This window comes from Mustelus asterias, chromosome 7 (genome assembly GCF_964213995.1).
Source record: "Mustelus asterias chromosome 7, sMusAst1.hap1.1, whole genome shotgun sequence".
Taxonomy (NCBI): domain Eukaryota; kingdom Metazoa; phylum Chordata; class Chondrichthyes; order Carcharhiniformes; family Triakidae; genus Mustelus; species Mustelus asterias.
In genome coordinates this window covers 103,590,111-103,602,662 of record NC_135807.1, presented here as the reverse complement: position 1 = coordinate 103,602,662, position 12,552 = coordinate 103,590,111, and the positions used below count along the sequence as shown (strand labels likewise).

General features: G+C 38.8%; 1 protein-coding gene across 22 annotated transcripts in view; it reads left to right on the top strand.

Annotated features, from left to right (window-relative positions):
• lrrfip2 (leucine rich repeat (in FLII) interacting protein 2) overlaps positions 1–12,552 on the top strand; it is a 182,624-nt gene that overhangs the window by 61,198 nt on the left and 108,874 nt on the right. For 10 of the 22 annotated variants that reach the window (XM_078216619.1, XM_078216618.1, XM_078216629.1 and 7 more), the window contains exons 4-6: positions 7,078–7,125; positions 10,501–10,551; positions 10,645–10,695. The exons of 7 other annotated variants lie outside the window; for them this stretch is intronic. In XM_078216619.1, coding sequence (XP_078072745.1) covers positions 7,078–7,125; positions 10,501–10,551; positions 10,645–10,695 — 150 coding nt within the window. The remainder of the gene's footprint in view (positions 1–7,077; positions 7,126–10,500; positions 10,552–10,644; positions 10,696–12,552) is intronic. 5 more of the 22 variants (XM_078216627.1, XM_078216617.1, XM_078216624.1 and 2 more) reach the window with 1 other exon arrangement.

Genomic DNA, 12,552 nt, shown 5'->3' with positions numbered 1-12,552 from the left:
AATCCTCAAACTGCACAAAACCTTTTTAAAAGGCTTCGGTTTGGTAAAAATAACTATGGAATAAGCTGGTCTGTACCAGTTTTCCATAACCTGACTACAATTAAAGTCTATCAAAATCCAAAATGCTTCAGTTCAACAAAGCACCTTCTTAAAATACTGGTTTCTTCCCAATTATCCTAATGTCGCAATGGCTTAAAATATGTTGCTTCAGAATTTGATGTGCGCATAACTGCACCAATGTCTGACTTTATAAGAAAATGCATCTTTTGCAGTATTGGGATTCGTGAGGACAAAGAATATAAACAGATAATTGAGTAAGAAGTAGTAAAGCATTAAGTAGGATTAGAGTAAGAGGGAGTGAGATCAAGTCTAAGTTGGATTGTCTGTACATGAATTGAATGCATGGAGTGTGGCACAGAAGGTTGGTGAACTGCAGATAGCGAATTGGAAGTATGTGGTGGTTATGGAGATCTCACTCAAGGGCAACACTGGGTATTAATTATTTCTAGATACAAGTTCAGGAAAGAAAAGCAGGTAGGTGGGCATGATGGCAGTATTGATTAATGAGAATATTATCGTGGAGGGGAGTGAAGATTGGTCAAGAATAAAATCTCATTCGTTGGTGCTTAAAAATAGAAGTACCATTACACTCGATATAATTTTCCTTGTAAATTTGTTCCTCTATATATTTCCTTATACTTCCCACTAATTGGTGCTAGAGAGATGCAAAAACTGCAAATAATCAAAAGGGGGAATTTATTTCATGTAACGTGGAAAAGTAATATAAAGGGCAGACGGGGAAAGCTTTGAATGTGTATTTGAGGGGCATTTTCTAAATCTATGTTTCTGAACAAGTGGTAATTACTGGATTTTGTTGTAGAAATGACGTGAGTCAGGTGGATCTATCAGTCGTGGAACATGAGGAGACAGTGATCATAGTGCCATACGGTTTAGGTTTGCAATGGAATGGGACAGGAAGAAATCGAGGGGTAAAAATTAATTGATGGAAGACAAGTTTCAGTGAGGTGAAAACAAAACAGACGCAGGTTGGGGAGAATCAAAACTTTGGCAGACGAAATTGTAAAACAGTGGACTGTCTTTCAAGAAGCAATTGTTCAGGTACATTTGAGATTGTGTTCCCCTGAGAGCAAAAGATGATACATAAAGTCAGAACTCCCTGGATGACAAATGAGATGGAGATTAAGATGGACAGAAAAGGTGCATGTAACAAATTATACAGTTGAGAGCCAGGTCGAATATAGAAAGTTCAGAGAGGAAGTTAAAAAAGAAATGAGGTGCAAGAGAAATCATGAGAAGAGACTGGCAGCTCATATAAAAGGGAGCCCAAAAGTCCTATGTAAAGTTGGATTGATTTGCGACTGGAAAGGAAATGTATGCATGGAAGTGAAGGGAATGGCTGAAGTACCAAATAACTGCTTGGTAGCTTTTAACAAAAAAAAATAGAATTTTTAGTCACACTCAAACTTCAATTTGAAACGAAAAGAGAAAATGCTGGAAAATCTCAACAGGTCTGGCAGCATCTCTAAGGAGAGAAAAGAGCTGACGTTTCAAGCCCAGATGACCCTTTGTCAAAGTCTGGATTCAACATCAGCTCTTTTCTCTCCTCACAGATGCTGCCAGACCTGCTGAGATTTTCCAGCATTGTCTCGTTTGGTTTCAGATTACAGTAATCGCAGTAATTTGCTTTGTCAATTTGAAACTTCTGTCTTCTTTGCTGATTTCTTCTGTTGGTACTTCTCCGATTGAGATGATGCTTTCTTTTAAGACAAAACTACTTGTTGGCTCTTAAATTTCATTGCTCAGAGCGAATTTTTGTGCTGAGAAATAAAAATCATGTGTTATTCCTTTCCCACCTGACCCACCTACACACACACACACACTGGTATGTGCACATTCGAACTTTAAGGGTTGTCTACCACAGTTTTAAATATACCACTCTGCAAATTTGTGCTGAAAACGAGGGGTTTAATTTGGGGGCGATATAACCATTCTGAATAGAATAAAGCTTCATCTGCTTGGTCTCCTTTATCTGATGAGCATCCACTGCTGTACTGGTGTGATAACTGTTCATTTTTTTATGCCAATTGTTCTGTGGCTGTTTACAGTGAGTCAGTGATTGTGTCATTAAGTCCACAGATTCGGCTTGAAAAAGCCGAATCTCCTTGCATCTCATTTGCTTTTAGAACCATAGAATTCCTACAGTGCAAAAGAATGCCATTCGGCCTATCTCGTCTGCACCGACTTTCACCCAGGCCCTCCCCTCCACCCTATCCCCATAACCCTGTGCACGTCGCATGGCTAATCTACCAAACCTGCACATCTTTGGACTGTGGGAGGAAACCCATGCAGTCACGGTGAGAATATACAACTCCACACACAGTCACCGAAGGCTGGAATTGAACCCAGGTTCTTGGCGGTGTGAGGCAGCAGTGCTAACCACTGTCACTGTGCCACCCCGACAAATTATTGTTTTACCAAGAGGTGGTTCAACATCCTGAGTAGCCGAGTGTATCATTGCGATACCTTGTTTATCATTTTGAATTGGGCATTGAATTGTTAAATAATTCATGGTCTTTCCTCGGTAAGAACAGTCAGACTGGGAATTTATAATTTCCCATTTTTATATCCGTATCCACTTCGAAGAGGAATGGTTAAAGAACAAAATACAGAGTTAGGATACAGAGTCAGGTTGGCAAACTGATTAGTCGAGTCCCACTGGATTGGGCCTCAACTATTTAGCATCTTCATTGATGACTTGGCAGACGAGTCCAAGGCTGGAATTCTCCCATTCCCATGCTGGCAGGTTCAATGGTGGGTGAAGTGGGGAGGTAAAATTCGGCAGGAGGCCCCAAGATCGGTTTTACGCTGGCATGAATTTCCCTTAGGGTCTTCCGCTGGTGCCCACCATGGTGGATCAAGGAATCTACTGATGGCTAGCATGAAACCAAATTGCATTCCACTAATCTGCATCTATCAGATGGATCTTCCAGCTTTAGTGTAATCGAGGAGATCAATTTCCCTACTTGATCAGTGGGTCAATGATGTTGGGCACCTTTTAAATATAGCACCCAGATATGACAGCAGTATGCATGCAATCAAGCCTGCATTGCCATGGAAGATGACACTGGATGCATAATTGATCATTTCCTATCTGCCACTGCAGTGGGAAACACTCCCAGCCCCTGCCCTGTAATGGGACTTAGTCCTCGCTGAAAGAATTCTGTCCCAACTGTATTGCTGGTAATTCGAGATAGATGGAAATGCAAGTTGGGGGGAGGACACCGGGCCTGCAAAAGGACATAGGTTAAGCGAGTGGGCAACAATTTGACAGCAGGAAAATGTGAAGTTATCCTCTTCCGGGAGATTAGAAACGCAGAATATTTAAATGGAGCAAGATTGTAGAATGGTGTGTTGCAGAGGGATGTAGAGGTCAATGCATCAGAAACATCAAAAGTTGGCATGCAAATAGTTAGGAACGTAATAGAATGTTGGTCTTTATTGCAAGATGGGGGTGGAATGTAAAAGTCGGGATATCTTGTTAGAATTGCATCGGCCATTGGTGCATTCAGATGTCATTTCCTAAGGAGGATACTTGCATTGGAAGCAATTTGGAGAATGTTTACTTGACTGATTCCTGGGATTGTGTTACGAAGAAATACTGAGCAGGTTGGGCTCATACTTGCTGGAATTTAGAGTGGGAGGTGATCTTATTGAAACATGATATTCCAGGGGGTTTGACAGGGTATATGCTATGGGGGAATCTCAAATGAAGGAGCATAATTTCAGAATAAAGCATTGCCCATTTAAGGCTGAGATGAGGAATTTCTCTCCGAAGGTGGTGAAACTTTGTCCTTGTAGAGGCTGTGACATTGAATATATTCAAGAATGAAAATGGATAGATTATTGAACAAAGGAGATTATGGCAAATGGGCAAAAAATGGGGCCACAGCAGATCAACCATAGATCTTAGTGACTAGTGGAACAGGCTCAATGGATTTGAAGGTGTATTTCTGCTCCAATTAATTATATTATGTTTTGAGAAGGGATCAATCTACCATTGATTGACAAAAACAAATGTAGGCCCCTTACTGTCAGAAAGGGGAGAATCCATAACACACAATAAAGAAATGGCTGAGGAATTATATTTGTACTTTACTTCAGTCTTCAAAGGAAGACACGAATAATGTACCAGAAGTGCTGAGAGAAACATGTTTTAGTGAGGAGCTGAAGGAAATCAGCATTAATAGAGAAATGGTTTGGGAGAAATTGATGGGACTGAAGTCAGATAAATCTCCAGGTGCTGATAATCTTCATCCCAGATTACTTAAGGAAGTGGCCCTAGAAATAGTAGATCCATTGGGTTATTTTCCAAAATTCTTTGGACTCTGGAGTCCAATCTCCTACAGATTAGAGGGTACCTAATGTAAGCCTGCTATTCAAAAAGGGAGATAGACAGAAAACAGGGGAGCTTTTGACCAGTGAACCTAATGTCGGAAGTTGCTGGAATCTATCAAGTATTTCATAACTCGACATTTGGATGGCAATGGTATAATCGGACAAAATCAGCATGGATTTACAAAAGGGAAATTATGCTTGCAAATCTATTGGAATTCAACTAGTAGAGTTGATCGAGGAGAACCAGTGGATGTGGTTTATTTAGACTTTCAGAAGGCTTTCGACAAGGTCTCATATAACAGACTACTATGTAAAGTTAATGCACATGGGGTTGCAGGTAATGTCTTGAGATGGATAGAAAGCTGGTTAGCAGATAGGAAGCAAAGAGTTGGCATAAATGTGTCTTTTTCTGATTGGCAGTCAGTGACGAGTGGGGTTCCACAGGGATCTGTGCTGGGACCCCAACTGTTCACATTATATATTAATGATTTGGAAGACAGAACTGAATGTATTATTTCCAAATTATCAGATGATGCAAAGTTTGGTGGAAGGGGTGAGCTGTGTGGAGGATGCTTCAGCGTGATTTGGATAGGCTGAGTGTGTGGGTGTATGCATGGCTGATGCAGTATAATGTGGATAAAATGTGAGGTTATCCACTTTGGTAGCAATAATAGGAAAAGAGATTCTTACTTGAATGTGTGTAAATTGAGAGAGGTGGATTCTCAAAGAGATCTTGGAGTCCTCGTGCATCAGTCACTGAAAGTAAGCATGCAGGTACAGCAGGCAGTAAAAAAGGCAAATGGTATGTTGGCCTTCATAGTGAGAGGATTTGAGTATAGGGATAGGATGTTTTGCTGCAATATTATAAGGTATTGGTGAGGCCACACCTGGAGTATTGTGTGCAGTTTTGGTGTCTTTATCTGAGGAAGGATGTCCTTACCATAGAGGGAGTACAGCGAAAGTTCACCAGGCTGATTCCTGGGATGGCAGGTCTGTCACAAAGGAGGAGAGACTAAGTCGGTTAGGATTACATTCACTGGAGCGGGGATCTCATAGAAACTTATAAAATGCTAACAGGGTTAGACAGAGTATATTCATTAAAAATATTCCCAATGGTGGGGAAATCAAGAGCTAGGGGTCATCGTTTGAGGATAAGGGGTAAACCTTTTAGAACTGAGGTGAGGAGAAATTTCTTCACCCAGAGGGTGGTGAATGTGTGGAATTCACTACCACAGAATGTAGTTGAGGCTAAAACGCCTGATTTCAAGAAGAAAGTAGGTATAACTCCTGGGGCTAAAGAGATATGGGTGAAAGGGGAAGATCAGGATATTGAATTCGATAATCGGCCATAATGAATGATGGAGTAGGTTTGAAGGGCTGAATGGCCACCTCCTGCTTCTAGTTTCTATGTTAACAATTGTGAAGTTGTCCCAATTATGGCAAATTTGAATTCTTGGGCAGTTTAGAATGATATAGTGGTGACAGTGTAGCTATAAAACAATTTTTGATCAAAACTGAATTATCATTAGTTTAACAAAAATGACAAAAGTAGCAATTCTAGTTATATCCAAAAGATGCTTAATTTCATACCCAACTCCTTTTAAGTTTGATAGAAAATACAACCAAGTGTATTTTTGATTTTAATTATGAAATAAAACAAAGGTTTAAATTCACTCTCTGCTTGTAACTCTCTGGAATCTGGAATTTTGTACTTGCTATGAGTCGAGCTGAACTACAGCCTTAATCAAAATTCTGAGATGGCATTAATTATGTGATGAGGGTTGTTTTTTTGCAAAAGTGCCGCGATTGGCTATTCCCCCACCCCCCGAGAGCAGTTTATGAAGACCTGTGATACTTTTGAAACCTTCTTGTGACCTATAGTTGGAAAAGTGTCCTATAAGAAGACATAAATGACAGTGCTAAATATTGGTGCCAAATGCATCCTCGGAAAATTCTGACAAATTTGCCAATAACAGCCGCAACAAAATTCTTTAATGCTGGCAGTCAATATTTTTTGTATCTAAAATAGGTGTGCAACAAAATTGCTACTACTTGTACTTTCTTTGCATTTCGTATTGCTTGTATAGACTTGACAGACTACCTTGGTTTCCAGTCGTGAAAGCTCAGTCCACGTATGTGACAATAAATATATGTTGCAGTTTGCTTCAAACAGGAAGAATAGAACAGTACTGAAGTACAAGTGAATATTGTTGAAGTTGCAGACTTATTTCCAGTGTAAAAGGATGCCATTTGTCTCACTGAGTCTATGCCAACTCGTCACATTCTTTATTGCACGTATTTATCCTAGTGACTTCATCTGTGAGCCTTCTGGCATCATATTGTTCACTACTAAGCTCCAGTTACCCATCAAGAAATGTGTGTACCTTGAAACTACTTTTCATGATTTGATTTTTTAACTTTTTATCTCCTGTACTGTTTTTGTCTCAGACTCTGAAGATTCAGCTCCTTTGATAGCTTAGTACTGGCTCAGCTTGCATAAACTGAACCTGCAACAAGTGTCCAAACTTGTTTAACCTGAATTCAGTAGATTCTGAACTTTGTTTTCTGTCATGTATTTGTATTAGACTGAGCTGTCAATATTTATGGCAAAAAAATGATTTTCAAATGGAATTTTTCTTTTCCTTCGCCCTTCCCTTTCAGATTTATCGTTCGTCTGGTAGAAAATGGGGAGAGATCCATCAGTGGATGGTACGGTGCCTGATGTTGGGTGCTGGTGTGCATTAATGCCTAATAATTAATTACTAATTTACACAGTTTGAGTGCACCTGCTGACTTGTGCATTTGTCTGGCTTAACAGGATGTTTTTGTTTTAATTAGTCTAACAGATTGACATATCTTTGATTGATGTAAGATACAGAATTCAAATGTTGTAATAATAAGTGTAACTGCAAACAAACCAAATGAAAACTTCAATTCCTGCTCATGGGCAGGGGGATTTTGCTTTCCATTACCGAAATTACCTTCTCTTCAGAGATATTGCTGATGAGGATTGGAATTTGTCTTTTTCAGTCATCAGATTAAGATGTTAGTTGAATGAATGTCCAACTTTTCTAATGGCCCCAATTTTTAAAATTTGAGCATGCATTAATAACTAAATGAAGGAAACCATTAAGTCGAGTCTCTGTAGCAATTTTTTTACTGCATTTTTAATAATTCTATGTTCCATTTGTTGATGAGAACCTTTTCCACAACCTGTGTTGATCTATTCATGCCCCCCTTTTACAAAAGTTTAGAATTTCCTCCTGCATTTCTTGTTTTGTTAATGTGTAAATTCTGTACATGGCAGAAAAAGTTATTTGAATTCAGTGGCACCCTTTCATAATTTTAAACCTTTCCTTCTATATCCTCACCCCAACCCCAGTTAGTTCCACTCTTCCCAAGATAAGGCCAGGATAATCAATCTTTCTTCACACTACATTCTCTTGCGTTCTGGCATCTGTCTATTGTGTAACCCTTCTTTATGCCATCTCCAATAATGGAATGTTCTTTTTCAAACAGGGTGACCAAAACAGTATTCCAGGTCTGGTCTTGGCAGTATTCCAGGTCTGGTCTTGGCAGGACCAAATAGTTTCAAAATGATGTCTCTGAATTTAGGTTATGTACAGTTAAGAGTTTTATTGAACAGCCGTGGAACTTGATGCTTATGTTTTTAGTGGTCTAATGTCCATGCTGTTCATACCTCAGTGACATTCACATTTAGCAGGAATCTTCCCTCTGTTAATCTCAACCGTACATTTTCCAGTACTGTGAAATTCCTTCTCCTTCACTATTTTTGATCAAGCTTGTCAAACCCTGAATGACTTTGTGCATTATTATTCATTATTTGTTAATCTTTACAGTTTGATACCATTTGCGAGTGTGAAAAATTTGGAAACAATTGTTCCTCTAATCATTTATAAAAATTAACAGCGACGCCACCAGAAAATCTTTTGCCACACCAAGATAATGCCCATGCACGAACACTCATTGTCTACCAACCATTTGTCAATTCATTTTCGTCCCAGTATTAAGAGTCAAATTCCTTGCTGCAACTCCCCTGTACTCTCGAGGCCTGTACTTGGTTAATCCATTCCCCAGCCTCCCAATTGTTTGGGCCATTTCCTTCAGAGTCATGGGATAAAAGTTGTCAAAGCTTTCTTCTGAACTGCTCACAAAGCCCCAAGGCTTGATACACTGCTGTTTTGGGCCTATCTATCACATTGAGTGAGAACACATGCTTCATCAGGATGTTTTTACAGTAATATGTTATAGGGAGACAAGCAGATGCTCTGCATTCTTTATGAAAATAAAGTATGGGTGCTGTCTGTGTTGCATTGAGACTATTCTGCTGTGTTACACCTTATCCTAGATATGGACTGATTCTTTACTGTTGTTTTTGGACTTGGAGCCATATCATTTTCTTTTTTGTTTGTATATGCTATAATCTTGTCTGTTTTTGCCTCTAAGCAACTAAACTGCATTTCAGAATATATGCTTTTGTGTTCTGCAGGCAGAAGAGGTATTATGGTGCTGGCACAACAATGTCAAAGTCCTGGTGTAGATTCCCAAAGTAACTTCTGTCATTTTTGGTGATAGCCCTATCAGTTCTGTTTGAATCATGAATTGAATTTAAGGCAGCCGGCTCACATTACTGCTATAGTTTCTTAGATTGGGTTGCACTCTGTTCTGGGAAGATGTCTTGATGACCAGTGTTCTTTAGCAAGCAGTTACAGATAGAAGCTTGAGTAGCACAAGGGTGCGTAAGGAATAATCTCGCCTTCCAGTATTTTAGGACCCAACAAGACTCGAGGTTAAATTTAGTTCTCAAAGGAGGCGTTGATATTCAAGTGACAGTAATGAGCTCTCTGTTATTTATAGACCATCAAAGAATGAAAGCAAATGTTAGAGCAGAGATCAGCTTCTGGCATGTCAGAGTAGTTATTTTTTTAAACTGATTCTGTGATTTAAAGATCAGTAACTTCTTGATTTAGTTTTGTGTCTGTTAGTTACAACTTTGATTTCCAAACAGAGCAGAAACTTAAGTACTAAAATTAGCCTCCAGGCCTTTGGGGTTAGTAAAGTGAAAGGTAAATACCTCTCTGGATCTCCAAGACTGATTGCTGTCCCTGCAGATGTTTAGATGATACCCAAATTCTTCTTGCCTGTAATGTTCTCCATAGCTTGCAGACTCTCCCAATATATTGCAAACTAAACCATAGTTTATTTTAACTGTACATAAAAATACATTGAATTGTTGTCATCTGAAACTCACTGATGGTAACAGATACAACATCGGATGATGCTTTGACTGGTCGGGAGGTTCTTAGAGGCTGATGAAATGTTGAAAGCAGAAGGGTGGAAATGGTATGGAAATGGGCAACGGCCACGTCAGTTACCATGGAAGGGGATCCTTGGATGAGGATAAAGGAAAATATATTGGAAACACTGGTATGGCAATGTCAAAGTAGATGTGACATAATTGGAAAACCTGGGAGATGATTAAATTGAGATTTTACAGGAAGCAGGGTATGAGCAAGCGTAGTCAAGATAGCTAAGGGGGGGGTCAATGGATATTGGTCGAGCTGAACTCCAGAAGTGGAGGCAGATGTCAAGGAAGGGGCGAGTCCTTCCAGCATAATTAAGCAATAAGAAAATTGATAATTAAATATCCAGGTTGTGCTTCAGGTAGTCATTGTATGGACAAAGTGATGTCGTCAATTGTATTTATTTGGCTGTGGAGTGGGCACTCCCTGGAGGGTTTGTTTGGATGGGGTTAAAGGATTCTTGGATTCAACAGTGGTCTATTACTTTAGGCCAGGTGAGATTGAAAAACAAATGAGTACCGGAAGTGCCTTGTGTTTTGATGAATACTCAACCCCATAAACCACTACTTGCTGTTGTTCACTTCGCTTCTACCCTGCAGCAATAATCTCCAATACTTTGTGCATGGTTTTTGAGCAAGTATTTACTTGATGCCTTTTGAATGTAATGAATTTTTGCATCGCTTGAAAGGTCGGAAATTATTTTCCTGTTTGATGCTATGTTCAGTTGTGTTTCTGATATTGTTCGCTATCTTCCTCCCAGGAGAATACAGAGCGTGCCAAGTACTCTTATAAGCCTAGCCAACATCACCTGGTTTGTAAAAGAAAACTTTCTTTTTCATTTTCATAGATTTGACTATTTTCATAGTTCAAACCATTCTCATTTATTTTCCTTTTTATTTGTCAGGCAACAAATGAGGATGTGCGTAGTTCTGTTCGTAGTGCTAGCAGACAAAGAGTTAGTACTTCACTTGATCCATCAGTAACACTGGCCAACTTTCTACTGGCTCATCTTAGATATAAGGCATTTTACTTTTGTGGAGAATCCAGCAGATGTTACCTGCGAGCATGCCTCAAAACCCCAACGATAACCTGAAACGCAGTTTCTTAGTGGTGTTATTTGTTTGGAATAATGTGAGGAACCAATCCCTTTATGATGTAAACAATTAGAGATTTATTAAAACCAAAAAATACATGACAAAAACGGAATCATATTATGACAGTTAAGTATATTAATAACTAAACACAGTTTTATCTGAAATTACCTCTTGTTCCCAAAATATATCCACGTTCCCCGAACTGATTGAGACACCCCTCTTTCCCAAACAACATATAATTTAGTAACTCGAAGTCAAATCCAGCTCAGAATTACCACAGAATACAGCTTAGATGGTTAAGTCTAGGAAAATGTCTTTTGTTGGTTCAGCAAAATTATGAAAACTGCGTCTTTTAGAGAAAAATATCTGCAATCTACTGTGGCTTTAAATGTTAAATGGAACAGGCCTCTGTGGCTCTGATCACAGGTGGAACTGGCCTCTGAAGATTTTGGCTGTTAGATGGAAAACTAGCCTCCTTCCCCACTGAGTGTGCTGGCAGTTATACTGTTCAGCTGCTTTGATATGCCACACTGTGGATTCGGCTGTTTATAACTCAAATTCCTTGCCTTTAGAATTTACCAATTTTATAGCCTTACTGATCTGATCAATGTTTCTGATATGGCAATTCGCATCTCAATTTTTCGACGCGTGCTAATCTTGTTGCTGGACCAATCACATCTCCGTATTCCTCTAGGCGCCTTCAAATCATGCACTATGTTTGTTATTTTTGTTTTTGTCTCAAGTTCACTGTTAACCTCCTAACTTCATATACCTGAAGATAGCACAGGATATTATTTGCAATTTGTCTCCATATTTTCATTGTTAGTCCGTAGATAATACACTGATGAGGAATGAACTGTGGGAAGGATGGTGGCAAGGACAGGTCTTCAGTCTTGAATAGAAACAGCAAATACTACCTCCACTAACTCGAGTGGAAATTGCCCAGTCTATCACCAAACAAGTAACTAGGAATGATAGCAAATGAAGTAGTATTTGTGGATATGTCTCTGTTTACAATGCAAAAAGCAGTGCCATATGCTAACCAGGTTCCCAAAAAGGTCATAAAAATTTTAAGTTTACAGAAGTGGAAAGAGAATGAATAAAAAGAAATGAGAGGCAAAACAAGAGAAATAGGTTTGTATAATGTAAACAAACAGAAGAGTTAGTTTGGGACATTGTTATAAGAATAGTTAAAAAAACAATTTTATCCATGGACACTACATTTGGCCACGTAATTTTAGCACTAATTACTGTAATATATTGTTATATATTACAATATAACAATATTACAGTATATTAATATACTGTAGAATGTGGCACAGTGAAAAGTGTGCAAGTTATGGTTTTCAATGAGAAATTTTGTGTTGCAAGTTTTTATTTCAAGCTGTTCCAAAGATACATTTCTGTATACATATATGTCTTGAGTTGAGAAAGATGGCCAAGACTGAAGCATTGTGGCTTCTTCACATGAAACAAATTGAGTTTCTATTTTCCTGCTGAGAATTCATTATAGCTGTGTTTCTGTCTGCCAATTTTTTTCTCTTCCAAAATTGCTTGTTCTGTAGAATGGTGTCAGAAGTAGACCTAATGAATATAAAAGTTGTACAGTAGACCAAGAGTCTGCAAGTGAGCTTTTGGTAGGCTCAAAAGGAAGCCCTTTGAAAATACAAAATAATTATTTGTCAGTTGTATTTCCTACCATTTTGATTTGATTTATT